At 38.4% G+C, this 13,767-nt stretch overlaps 1 protein-coding gene across 1 annotated transcript; it reads left to right on the top strand.

Annotated features, from left to right (window-relative positions):
* Positions 1–2,087: 2,087 nt before the first annotated feature.
* On the top strand, positions 2,088–9,962 carry LOC115760370 (protein unc-13 homolog 4B-like). Its single transcript, XM_030701663.1, has 6 exons — positions 2,088–2,399; positions 2,453–2,570; positions 2,628–2,713; positions 9,271–9,440; positions 9,501–9,679; positions 9,733–9,962. The coding sequence occupies exons 1-6, from the start codon at positions 2,166–2,168 to the stop codon at positions 9,822–9,824; spliced, it is 879 nt and encodes a 292-aa protein (XP_030557523.1). The 5' UTR covers positions 2,088–2,165; the 3' UTR covers positions 9,825–9,962.
* The last annotated feature ends 3,805 nt before the right edge of the window (positions 9,963–13,767 follow it).

Below are 13,767 nucleotides of genomic sequence, written 5' to 3' on the forward strand. Positions count from 1 at the left end.
AACATTCACCAAAAATATCTTAAAATCGCACTTTCTACCGAGGAAGTTTGGATTGTGCGAAAAGTATGAAACACGCCTCAAATGATTTTTCGTATAGATCTTTGGAAATAAGGTTGATCACGAAACTTCACCCACCATACCTTTGACCTTGAAGCTGAATAATAAATTTTCGTTTATTAAATCTTTGATACGCATCCAACAAAGTATCAAATAAATTCTTATAAAGATCTTTAAACATGTTTTTGCAGCCTATCGGAAGGCGAACAAAAAGCTTTCATACAACCGTTTTTCGCTAATTAACCACTGTTATGGGTGGAATGGCCCAGATCTCTGAAGCACGTATTAATTTAGTTCTTATGTAGAGCTTTAAAAACAATTTGATGCAAATAGGGCCAAACCTAAAACATCATAACTACAGTAAAAATTTCAGCTTTTTAGCTCGCCGGTTTGGGCTGTGCGTTTTTATATACATATTGATTGACCTTTGCATCAGTATTTTCATAAGCTTGCTTGATGATAATTCTATTATATTTAAAAGAAAGTAAGATTGTTTGAGTAGGAGATGCCCTAAAGTCAGCTTCGGGCTGTTTGCAGCTTGTGCTCCAACTGTGCCTCGTCATACCTTAACTCCACAATTTTAATAATTTTAATACTTATTGCCCCATAATCATTGATTTTAATGGTAAATACGATTAAAATAAGGCTCTTATAAGCTTTGAGAAATGACAAAAACCCCAATCAAAATGCGATACTTACCGATTTCATTAAAACGGGGAACTTTAAATAAACTCTCTGGGATCGACCGGACATGGCTAAATCGGATATTAATGCTGACTAAAATTGGTTTGGAAATTTCACATTCTACCTGCTACAACAATTTTTGGAATATTTGGGACTTGAAAGATATATAAAAGAAATAAATTGTAAAGTCTGCTTTAATTAAACCAGTGAACCAAAAATCCACCAACACAAAAAACCGATCGTTTTATAAGCTCGCTTGCTTTGACAGTAATTAAAAAAAAAATTGGACTCGACCTAGAACCGAACGATCTAGCCATGTCCGTCTGTCTGTCCGTCCGTATGTATGAACGCAAGGATATCAGAACCTATAAGAGTTAGAGACAAGACTGAAATTTTAGCTGTAGATCCTCCTAGTGCCTGCGGAGATCGGATTTGTTTCCGATAATCGATAACTTACTCCGTTTTCCGTTTTTTGACCAAATTAGGTAAACAATAAGAGCTAGAGTCACCTTACATGATATGTTGCTTCTAGAATATTATATATATATCAAGTATCTTTAATTTTATACCTATCACCACCTCCCCGCTGCCACCTTAGAGCTATAAATCAAGTTAATAACCCAATTTGTATTGCCCACCAATTTAAGCCACAATTTAAATGCAATTAACTTTCTGAGAATACACAAATATTCTATGGTACAATAATATATACTGTAGGAAAATTTCATCAAGATCGGTTTTCGTTTTGTTTTTCGGTATTTTGACTACGCACGTGTTTGCGACGCAAATTCCAAGAATTTCTGTATACATGTACACACACATTCATGCGCGTCTGCTTCGAATTCTTTCAACAACTAGAGGTGGTGGCATGTTGTGTGGTCTGTCGCGAGTTCAAACCCTGCCTAGGAAACTATTTTTGTTTTTTTGGCTGCTGTGGCTGTGGAGTGTAGACCCGCCAAGGAAACATTTTTTTTTTAAATTTATCTTTTTTACTTCAAACGAGTGCGTAGCTCGAGCTGCATTTGGAGCTCCCTAGTCGGGAGCTCCCGAGAGCTCTTACTTGTTTTGTTATCAATACTTTTTGAAAATATATAGAAAATCTAGAAATTATCGATATTTTTTTTATTTTGGAATTGATAAAAAAAAATTTAAGAGAAATATATTTGAGCATTGTAGATTTAAATGTTTTTCGAACTTTATTGAATAAGGAATTAGTTCAAAAAAATTAAAATATTAATATGATTAATATATTTTTTATTTATTAATAAATATTTTATCAATATATTTTTTAGGAACTGGGTGCTGATGATGTGATTCGACGAATAGGAGAATACAGAACCAATCTGGAGGCTGAACGGTGTTCCGACACGATAAAAGCTGTTATTGATAATGCCCTTGATACACAGCGTAATCAAATTGTTGAAATGATTGAACATGTTGCCCGCAAGATGTCACCATCTATTCGTAGATTTTTAACAGAAGGGGCAGAAGTACTCCATAAAGACTCAAATTCTATGGAAAGGCTGATGATGTACTTAGAACGGTCATTAACGACGCTTTATGATACTCTTAATGAAGTCAACTTTGGCAGAATTTTGGACGGTATTTGGGGAGAATTGTCAATAATAATATATGACCTTATTCAGTCTAATCTCGATGTGAGTATAGATTAAAACCGGCTAGGATCTTATCATATAAATTTTAATTTTAGAAACGCCGACCGCCATCTTTTTTTCAAAACTTGAGGGAAACTCTCCGCACTATGATATCTTGCTTTAAAATTGGAGAAGCAAAAACATCTGATGTTAAAATTTTATCAGAGATTGAAAGTATAATAGACCTCCATGCTCTCGAAACTGCTGATCTTATCCACCAATATTATCTAGATCGGTATAGAAATCAAAAAGAACAATCCACAGCACATTTCGGGCAACTTACAATTACCGGACAATTTACAGATTCTGGATTATTAGTAAGTATGAACTTGGGGGTGCCTGACTATGATGAGATCCTTCCAAAGGTTGTCGATATCGATTTTTATCGGCGTATATCAACTCACATATTAACTTCTCAAGGTTTAATCCTTATGAGTGTTCGCTTCATGCTTCACACGTCAGGCTACTTTGCGTAGCTCCCCGGATGGGGTATGGGTTTTAAAGCAAACAAACTCATGGCCAAAGAATATTATTAACAAAATTGCAAATATACCTGACAAAACGGGTGCTTATAAAGTGCTAAAAGAAACCTGGAAGACCGTTATTATACTCAACATATCTGCTCAGTTGGATGACATAACTTAGCACATAACACACTCAATTTTCTGTCCCTACAAATATATCTGGTCAAAGCAACGCCATGACAATCCCCGTGTGTGATTCTGGAATTGCTCATTTTAATACCCTGAACCCATTGAAAATGGGTAAAAAGGGTATTATGTATTTGTGCAAATGTATGTAACAGGCAGAAGGAAGCATCTCCGACCATATAAAGTATATACAAATATTCTTGATTACCATCAATAGCCGATCGAGTTGATCTAGCCATGTCCGTCTGTCCGTCCGTCCGTCCGTCCGTCTGTCCGTATGTATGAACGCGAGGATATCAGAACCTATAAGAGCTAATAACTTGAAATTTTAGCTGTAGGTCCCTCTGGTGCCTGTGCAGATCGAGTTTGTTTCCGATAATCAATAACTTACTCTGTTTCCAAGCAATCGATAAAAATCGATATCGATATCCTGTTTTTGGGCAATTTTGGTAAATAATAAGAGCTAGAGTCACCAAACTTGACATATAGCTCTAAAATAGAATATATATATATATGCATTTGATGTTGAAAGAAGAGGGTTCAGGGTATCCCCTAGTCGAGAGCTCCCGCCTAGAACCTCTTACTTGTTTTCTCATAAGTACTTAATTGTTGGTGTGGCTGGTGAGTAGAGGCATAGCAAGTAGTGCGGTCTGTCGCGAGTTCGAGCCCTACCGGGGAAAGTACTTTTTTTATTTATTTTTGCTGGTGTGGCTGTTGAGTAGAGTCGACAGCAAGTAATGCGGTCAGTTGCGAGTTCGAACCCTGCCAAGGGAACTTTTTTTTTTTAATTTACTTGGTGTTGGAATAAGAGGGTTCAGGGTATCCCCTAGTCGGGAGCTCCCGACTAGAAGCTCTTACTTGTTTTTTATACCCTGAACCCATTAAAAATGGGTATAAGGGTATATTGTATTTGTGCGAAAGCCAAATGTATGTAACAGGCAGAAGGAAGCATCTCCGACCCCATAAAGTATATATATTCTTGATCAGCATAAATAGCCGAGTCGATCTAGCCATGTCCGTTTATAGCTAATAGGAGAGAGGAAAGTGAAATAATGGGAGGATCTATAGAACTACCGGAAGAAATAGTATAAGGGTAAGAAGAGTATCAGGACAGACTGAAGAGTAAGTTGATTAACTGAAGAGTAAGTTGAATCATAAAGCGAGCAACTAATAAGCTGTGTCTGCTTCCCCTTAACGATCCTGTTGAACCTCAATCGTTCAACGGGGGGAGTATGTTCGTCTCAGCAGCTAAAAATTAAATTAGTATTATGTTCGCATAACATTTCAGTTACATATTGCCCTGCGAGGCAAGCAATGTCACTATTTTGTTTTGTTTGGCGCTTTTGCACTTTGTCTTGAGCGGTTAGCGCATCAATGCTAGCGCCGCCGCAATGCATTCTTGTCTCGTATGTTCGCTATATCGGATCACTTATCAATCGCTTCGCTAAAAATTGTACATTTTCGCATATTGTCAATACGCTCGCTATAAGCACATAAATAATTCAACCCGGTGCATGAACTTATAAGAAAACGCGAAATTTTTATAACATTCTTAACTTCTCGCTATTAAGTGCTAATAAAGAAGCTTGTTAGCCCAACAGCATTCACGCAGAGTCCGAGTCCAAAATAATTGCCTGCAGTCGAAGTAGAAAGTTTTCCAAGCCCTAATAAGGCAGAATGTATAGAAGCTAATGGCATAGAGGAAACTTTTATAAAGAATTATTACGATTAATCATAATACAATATTGAGAAAGATTGCCAATATGCAGCGGTACGCGTAGGAAGAGCTAGACTTTCGTTAACAAGTTTAATAACCATCTTAAATTGCCACAATTGATCGGAATCTCGATTATTAGAAAAAATTTGTGTAGTGTTAAGAAGCAAGAACCTGAAGCTCCTTTCAAAGATTTAAAATTGGGTACTGCTCGCAAGTTTGGAGAGACAGAAAACAAATCTTAAATTGATGCGTGATATTGGGAGAGAAGAGCAATTTAAGGAAACGTCTGATGAAATCTTTATGGATGTAACATAGTAACAAAGAATTCACGACTGAAAGAACCATTAGGTGTTGTAAAGTTAACAAACTTTATAAAAGAAAATAAAAGTGTTCGCCCAAAGCATTTACAGTTTAGATCATCTTTTGTCAGAAGCACATTTACCCGAAAAGCTTATTGCTAATAAAATTGCTAAAATTGACGTTTGCAACAGACAACTGGAAAATTCATAAGCGAAATGAGGAAAGTAAATGTAAATGTAGAAGAGTCTGACAGTGAGAAGGAAATAAAAGTTAGTGCTCTCAGGAAATCTGAGCAAAATTATGATAAAGCAGGAGATGAGCCCGAATATAAGTGTTGGAACCCTGATCAAATAGATCATTCGATTTATGACTGTCCGTCGGAGACAATGAGGAGAGCAAAAAGTAACCTTGTTAACTAATCCTGAGCATAAGGGAAACAATTATCAAAGTAACCCCTTCGTTCGAGAAGGAACCCCTAATCAAACAATTAGCTCAGCCTAAAACAAAAGAAATATGTGAATTTAATGAGACTGAATTGCATACGTTACGTTTAGAGCAGCTAAAGTGTAAGCTAAGGCCAAAAAATTATCTTTTAAAATATTAAATTTTAGAGAAGTATAAAAAAAAAATTAAATTTACGAATGGAATTAGAAACTATTATTAGCAGTAAGATGAATGTTAACAGATCCTATGACAAAATTCGGATAGGAAATGACGAATCATATGTTTTATTAGACTCAGGAGCATCCGTTAGTGTATTAGGAGAAAACTGTTTCGAAGGAATTGATAATTTCTCAACCAAGGAATTAAATTGTTCAATTAAGACAGCTGATGGAAAGTTACAAGAAATTTTAGGAATGGTAGCAATATGGGTATCATATAATGGATTAAAAAAAAACATTAGTATAAAACATATTATTATATATATTATGAAATATATTATTGTTAATAAAAGTTTACAAAAAGAAGTTTATTTATCTAATTTGTAATTTCTAAATTAGAAGTACAACCGCACAGAGTGTCAATGATTAAAAGCAAATCGATATCGTTTACTCAAACTAAGCAAATTAAGGAAGTCAATGAAGAATTGCCATCGTTTACTTTATTAGGACCAAATCGTACCAATCTAGATATCCATGATATTTATACAGGTTTATCATAGCCACTTAAGCTTACCCATTATCATTCGTCACCACCCAGACAAAAAGAAGTTTATGCAGAATAAGATTATACGTTAGGGTAAAAGAGGAAAGCAATTCTCCATTGTGTAGTCCTATGGTATTGGTATTAAACGCTTTTATTGATTCTCATTGCTTAAAGGTTGATGGATTACTTAGTCGATTGCAAGATGCGTACTTCATTTCAAGTATAGATCTAACAAATGTCGTTGGACGTATCATCAAAAAAAATACGGCTTTCGCTATACCAAAAAGATCTTTATGCCACTTCATTGTCAAGCACTTTGACTGCGTAACTCAGCACAAAGGTTGAGTGCATTAATGGATAAAATAATACCAGGAACGTTATGATAACAAGTTTTTATTAATCTTGATGATAAATAGTATCTAACTGTGATTTTGAAAACCACATTAAAACTCTGAAACAAGTAGCTTATTGTTTGAGAGTAAGCTTTGTCAAGGAACATTAAATACTGACTCTGAGAAGGTAGAATATATCATTTGTGTTCCAATACCGTCAACACAGCGGTAAGTAGGGAGACTTCGCGGCATGACTGAATATTATAGCCAGTTCACCCGTAATTATGCTGGGCTGTGACGCATTGCAGGCAGGATTAGGTGGCGTTCTATCGTTATGTGATATAAACGGCAAAGAGCACTCTATAGCTTACGTTTCTCAGAAATTAAAGAAACGCAAGAAAAAAAGTATACGGTCAGTGAGCTAGAATGCTTAGCTTAAATGCCTATGAATCAAAAATATACTTTTATTTTGAAATTAAACACTCTAAAAGTTCACTTAAGCCCGATACTTTTTTAGAAGATGTTTAGGCTAGCAGAAGTTGATTTGGCAAGTCCAAACTTTCAATCAACCGAGTATGATGAATTGATAACAATAGTTTGTGAAATAAACTGTGAAATAAATTTGTGCACCAAGGAGTTCCATTTCGAAAAGGCGAACTCTGATCTGAAGTCAGTTTCTTGCGATTGTGGATACCAAATGATTTACGAACTGAAGTTATTGAAAACGAGAAAGCAAGGTTATCTTCGGCACGCCGAAGATCTAATACTCTTGCAGACACAACCTTTTCATAATGCTTATAGTGCTTTGCCCGTATCTAAGAAGCACAGGGTAAATAGTTAATGCCGAGTTTGGGCAAGATATCTTGATAAACAAAATGTTTTTTCATACAAAAACTTAATATTATACCGATCGTTCCTATGGCAGCTATATGATATAGTGGTCCGATCCAGCTGGTTTTCACATATGAGCTGCGTGCAACAGAAAAAGGGACTTCTGCAAAATATCATTAAGATAGCTTTAAAACTGAGAAACTAGTTCGCATAAAAACAGACAGACGGACAGACGGTCAGACGGACAGACAGACGGTCAGACGGACAGACAGACGGACATGGCCATATCGACTCGGCTGTAGATGCTGATCAAGAATATATATACTTTATGGGGTCGGAGATGCTTCCTTCTGCCTGTTACATACATTTGGATTTCGCACAAATACAATATACCCTTATACCCATTTTTAATGGGTTCAGGGTATAAAAAGTTCCCTTGGCAGGGTTCAAACTCGCAACTGACCGCATTACTTGCTGTCGACTCTACTCAACAGCCACACCAGCAAAAATAAATAAAAAAAGTACTTGCCCCGGTAGGGCTCGAACTCGCGACAGACCGCACTACTTGCTATGCCTCTACTCACCAGCCACACCAACAATTAAGTACTTATGAGAAAACAAGTAAGAGGTTCTAGGCGGGAGCTCTCGACTAGGGGATACCCTGAACCCTCTTCTTTCATCATCAAATGCATATATATATATATTCTATTTTAGAGCTATATGTCAAGTTTGGTGACTCTAGCTCTTATTATTTACCAAAATTGCCCAAAAAACAGGATATCGATATCGATTTTTATCGATTGCTTGGAAACAGAGTAAGTTATTGATCCGCGCGGGAACTAGGAGCATCTACATCTAAAATTTCATTTCATAGGTTCTGAGATCCTTGCCTTCATACATACGGACGGACGGACGGACGGACGGACGGACAGACAGATGGACATGGATAGATCGACTCGGCTATTGGTGCTGATCAAGAATATATATACTTTATGGGGTCGGAGATGCTTCCTTCTGCCTGTTGCATACATTTGGATTTTGCACAAATACAATATACCCTTATAACCAATTTTTAATGGGTTCAGGGTATAAAAAGGACAAGTTAGTCATATTTTACAGATTCTGCTGTGCGACAGCACAGATTATTAAATTACAACAGCTGGAGGAGCACGAAAGACTCGCTAAAATAAACCTGGGAAACGCAAGAGTTATAATATAAAATAAACACCTTTTACATAAAAACAACACACAAAAATTGTTAGAAACAAGTAAGAGGTTCTAGTCGGGAGCTCCCGACTAGGGGATACCCTGAACCCTCTTCTTCCAACATCAAATGCATATTTATATTCTATTTTAGAAGTATATGTCAAGTTTGGTGACTCTAGCTCTTATTATTTACCGAAATTGCCCAAAAACAGGATATCTATATAGATTTTTATCGATTGCTTGCAAACGGAGTAAGTTATCGATTATCGGAAACAAACTCGATCTGCGCAGGCACTAGGAGCATCTACATCTAACATACGGACGGACGGACGGACAGACAGACGGACATGGCTAGATCGACTCGGCTATTGGTGCTGATCAAGAATATATATACTTTATGGGGTCGGAGATGCTTCCTTCTGCCTGTTACATACACTACATTACAAAAACATTATAACCCTTTTACCCAGTTCTAATGGGTTCAGGGTATAAAAATAATAAAAATGTGTTGCTTAGTTGATCTTGATAAAGTTTTTTGCAGTATATCTTCTTCAGCATATTCGTATATTCGCATGTCGGGAACATCCTCAAAACTGGCTGTAGTGTCAATTGGAGTTGTTATTTTTTCGTTCTGCCTGTTATATTTGCTCAGATCCAGTATACCCTTTTAACCCATTTTCATTAAATTTCAGCTCAAAATATTAAATGCTCGCAGCTTGGTTTCTGTGGATAAAACCGGATTATGTGATTCATTCGTTAAAGTCTACATGATGCCCACTGGTCGATTTAATGGCTTTGCACCAGTAAAAACGGCCGTTCATAATAAAAATTGCTTTCCACTCTATGACGAACAGTTTAACTTGTAAGTAAATCGTTCTATTCAAGCATATCTTATATTTGAATTATTGTTTATATATATTAGCAATTTGAACTCGGATCAACGCCTGATGGAAGATAGCCTGATTTTATTTAGTGTTAAGGATAAAGATTTATTTGGAATGACAAGTCAATATATAGCAGAATGTTATATAACGTTTGCAGATCTCATAGCATCTAAAGGCGAGCAAATTATTATGAGTCTATCTAGACCAGAGTATACAGGTAAACATTCATTTCTTTTAAGTTTAAAATGCTAACATATTAAATTTTTTAAGATTCCATGGCATTGCGCGCTCTGGAGCATAGACAAGGTGATAAGCAAGCAAAGGATTTTTTGAAAAAGTTAAAGAGCAAATCAAATTATTAATTCTCGATACCGACGAATGTCTAGTCAACGACTTGTTATTTACAAATGTTATTATGGTATTATTTATGTATTCTGGCATACTTGATTATAAAGTCCATTTTAACTAGACATGCGCATTTATAAAAATATATTTTGAAACAATATTAATAAATATTATTATAAAAGAATTGTCCTAAGGGTACCCTTTTTAAGGTAACATTAAGCATTGTTTTTTTAGACGATTATTAAACAGGTCACCAGATTCGTTTCTAAGTTTTTTCTGATAATTTTTTAAGATTAAAACAAAGTTTTCATTAAATGTTGAATGGTTCAGCGGTATATAATATATTCTGCTCGGACACGATCTTAGTATTTATTGCATAAAAAGCTTGGTACGGATAACAAAGGGAGATATTTTCCACTTTTCGGTTTTGTACGGAGACTGAGCTAGAGAAACGTACACTAAAATGGCATTCCACCATTTGCGACTTTGGAAGGTCACTGCGCGTATTATGCCATGATGTTCGCTTTATCAGGCGCTGCAATAGAGATCCAATTCATGTCACACTGACGAATTAGCAGCAGTCCTGTGTCTGCTGATCACTTGCCATCAAGGCAAGAGTTACTGTCGTTGCCTTCCTCGAATTCCAAATGTCCTGTATCCAATGAGAGCTGCAACTTGCATCCATTCTTGGACCGATAAGACGATGCATACTTTCTTGGGAGACTGCAGATTTAGTGGGTTGCAATATATTATGAAAAACACCACGACTGTTTTCAGTGAGGATTTTGAAATGTTCTTTATTCGGAACTCTGTCCGCTTCAAACAAAAGATGATCTGAGCTGTAAATGCTTGGGGCAAACACTTATATTTTCTTTTATAAAGTTTGTTAAGTTTACAACACCTAATGGTCCTTTCAGTCGTGAATTCTTTGTGTTGCATTTGACGTTATCGGTAGCATCGAGGGTTTACCTAGTTGGTTGCGTGCGATATTATCGGCCACGCCGATATCTTTTCGTCATATGGTCAGTGTATGCGGGGTGAAGCTGCGCCCACGGCGGAGCCCAAATTTTTGAAGGGTGGCAACGCCAGACTTGCTATCCACGGCGTCAAAAGCGGCGATTGCTATTGGCCGCCCGGTTCGCTCTTAAAGAGAATAGAATAGAGTGGATCGCATGCCCTTGGTCGTCATTTGGGCCATTGACCCAAAAAAATGCAGCTGTGCAGCAACGGTGCACGCCTCGCCAATGTATGCGTGTGCCGAAATTCGGCACCGATGATGTTGCTGCCCAAATGTAAACGGAGTTCGACTTTGTCAGCGGTCCACAGCGGACGCACCGGCTCGTAGTTAAGAATTTTTGGATGTGGGATATTTTTTTTTGCCGGCCACGGAGCATGTGCTTAACCAAAAAGATAAAAATCAAGGGACATTTGTTATGGACGGGTTTTCTTTATTAGTCAATTGCTTAATCCGTATGTGCTAACGTATTGCAAAAGAAAAACACATAAAACTTAAGTGCGACGAAACGAACTAAAAAAAAAGGAAATAAAAATTAACGGTTCCGGCAACAAAGGGACCAGCTCCCGCACCAGAGAAGTCCACGAACATACCAAAAGCCAGGAATCGGCTCAGCAGCGCACACCAGCCATATCCGCGACGCCGCCAGCCAAGCGTCGGCGCAACCCTGAAGGCGACGAGACGAGCCACCAACGACCGGACGCCAACAACGAAGAAGCGGCCACAGGCGAGACCACGCCCACATCCTCCGAGTGAGTCCGTTCTATTTTGCCCATCCTCGTTAGAGCTCTTGGCAAAGAAATGATGGAGACTCCTGACCGTACTCCCTGAAAAAGAACAGATTATTTTTGTCCTTAGATTAAGTTTTTTGTATTTATTAATCATGTCTATACATACATAGGCACATACGCCGAGTTTCACTTTAGAGTGCGAACGGTGAGGGAATTTCCAAAGGTGATGCATCTGCGCATAAAAGATATAAATATAAAATTAACACTTGCGCGAACTATGTTCACATACTTACCTAATTGGAATTATCCATTTATATCGCCCCTTACCACCCCCAGAGAGCTCTTTAGGTAGGGTAAGGTAGAATTAAGCGATTTAATACAATTTATATCACCTACCTGTTGCACGACTGATTATCGTGACATACCCAGTTTTACGTAGTTGTATGGGCACATTGTTCCTAAATTGGCGCAACGATTGCCTCTTAATTGCCTCCGTGCGTGTTTTTTTTTGCGGCGACTAGCGATATCTTTGTAGAATTTCTTCGCCTGTTCCATTTGGTGCTGTTAAAATAAAAAAAAAGGAATTCTAGGAGATAAGAGAAAAATTTAGGCATTAATACACTTTGTCCATAAGTATAAATATAAATATGCAACATTAATACGCATCCGGGTAAGAAACGTCACGTGCATGAATATTAATTCATCTGGACGGAGACCTCGTGCAAATCAGAAAGAAAAAAAAGAAATATTAATGCCAATAATTATAAGAATGCACAAACCATTATACGCACCTGTGAAGCTAACCAAATATGAGATTCGAAATAGCTGCAAAGATAAATGCCATAAGCAATGATTATAATTGTTATACACTTAAAGAAAACGCAACCAATTATATACCGTATCTGATGAGAGAAATGTCCGGTTAAATTTTCTTTGATGGCCATCTAATGGACAAAATGTGGGAGACGAGAAGGTGATCGTCTCATGGTTGGGCGGGTACGCTGGGTCCGGAACCAGGGCCCGATCTGGAAGAGTAAGGTGGATAAATAGTGTTTTTTGTTAATTTATATTGAGTGTCTCACCTTTGTTGTTTACATTTTCTTAGTTGTTACAGCTGTTTATTTTGTTCATGAGTTGGATGTTCCGATTGTTTGACGTTATCGATTTGTGGTTCGTTTTGCATAGTGTTGTGTAAGTCTGTTTTGTTACAGACGTGTAGCTTTGTTGTTATCGATTGTGCGGACTGCGGGCCAGGGACTACACCCAGAGAAACCGATAAGCCAGCCGGCGCGGCCCACCGAGAAACAAGCAGTTTCGTAACAATATGGCGCCCAAATTGAAGAAGCACTCGGCTTCTTTGAAGAAAACGATTGCTTTGGCTTCAGGACCCACACCGCTGAAGTCTTATGTGGCACGAGTAGGGAGCTCATAATCGCGCAGCGAGGTTGAAGTACCACCACAACGTACAGAAACGCCGCCGGGAGAACTGGAGGAAGCATTCGTGCGAGGCAGGAACTCATCCCGACATGTACGCTGGAACTGCAGACAATTCGATCACGTCTTTAGAGACTGCCTGTCCAAGGAGCGGAAAATATTCTGCTATAGGTGTGGAAAACCGGACACTTTCTGCTCCCAGTGTGAAAACTGTCCGGGAAACCCCAGAGGGAGCGCGGTGATGGCAAACGCGGGGAAGCAGACGAGGGGTACCTACCAAAGCCAATAATCATTGAAAAGGAGACGGAGATATTAATATAAGCAAAGGAGGAACACGTAGGGGCTTACCGTATGAAGAACGTGTTCGGGCATACATGTCGGCCCGAAATAGAATTTTTGGTGAGCGACAGCCGGAAGGGATGACACTAGCCAGCCGGAGAGTGGTTAAGGCACGTGCGCGCTTCCGCAGACGCAGGATTACCCGGCGCCAGGTCGTCGAGGCGGTGAGACGGGAGGATAGTATAGACCCACGCGTATTCGCCGAAGTGGAAGTCGCCGGGGCCAAGATGAAAGGGCTGCTGGACACGGGGGCCTCAGTCAGTCTGTTGGGACGAGGATGCCGGGAGTTAGTGGAGAAACTGGGATGGGAAGCGCGGCCATACGAATCGATGGTGAGGACAGCGGCGGGTGCTAATCGCCCAATTTTAGGTCGCGTGGTTCTGCCTGTGAAATACGAGAATAGAAAGGAAGATATCGTATTTTACATGTGCCCGGACCTGC

The sequence above is a fragment of the Drosophila novamexicana genome, unplaced genomic scaffold, assembly GCF_003285875.2.
Source record: "Drosophila novamexicana strain 15010-1031.04,08,12 unplaced genomic scaffold, DnovRS2.1 tig00000434-arrow-pilon, whole genome shotgun sequence".
Taxonomy (NCBI): domain Eukaryota; kingdom Metazoa; phylum Arthropoda; class Insecta; order Diptera; family Drosophilidae; genus Drosophila; species Drosophila novamexicana.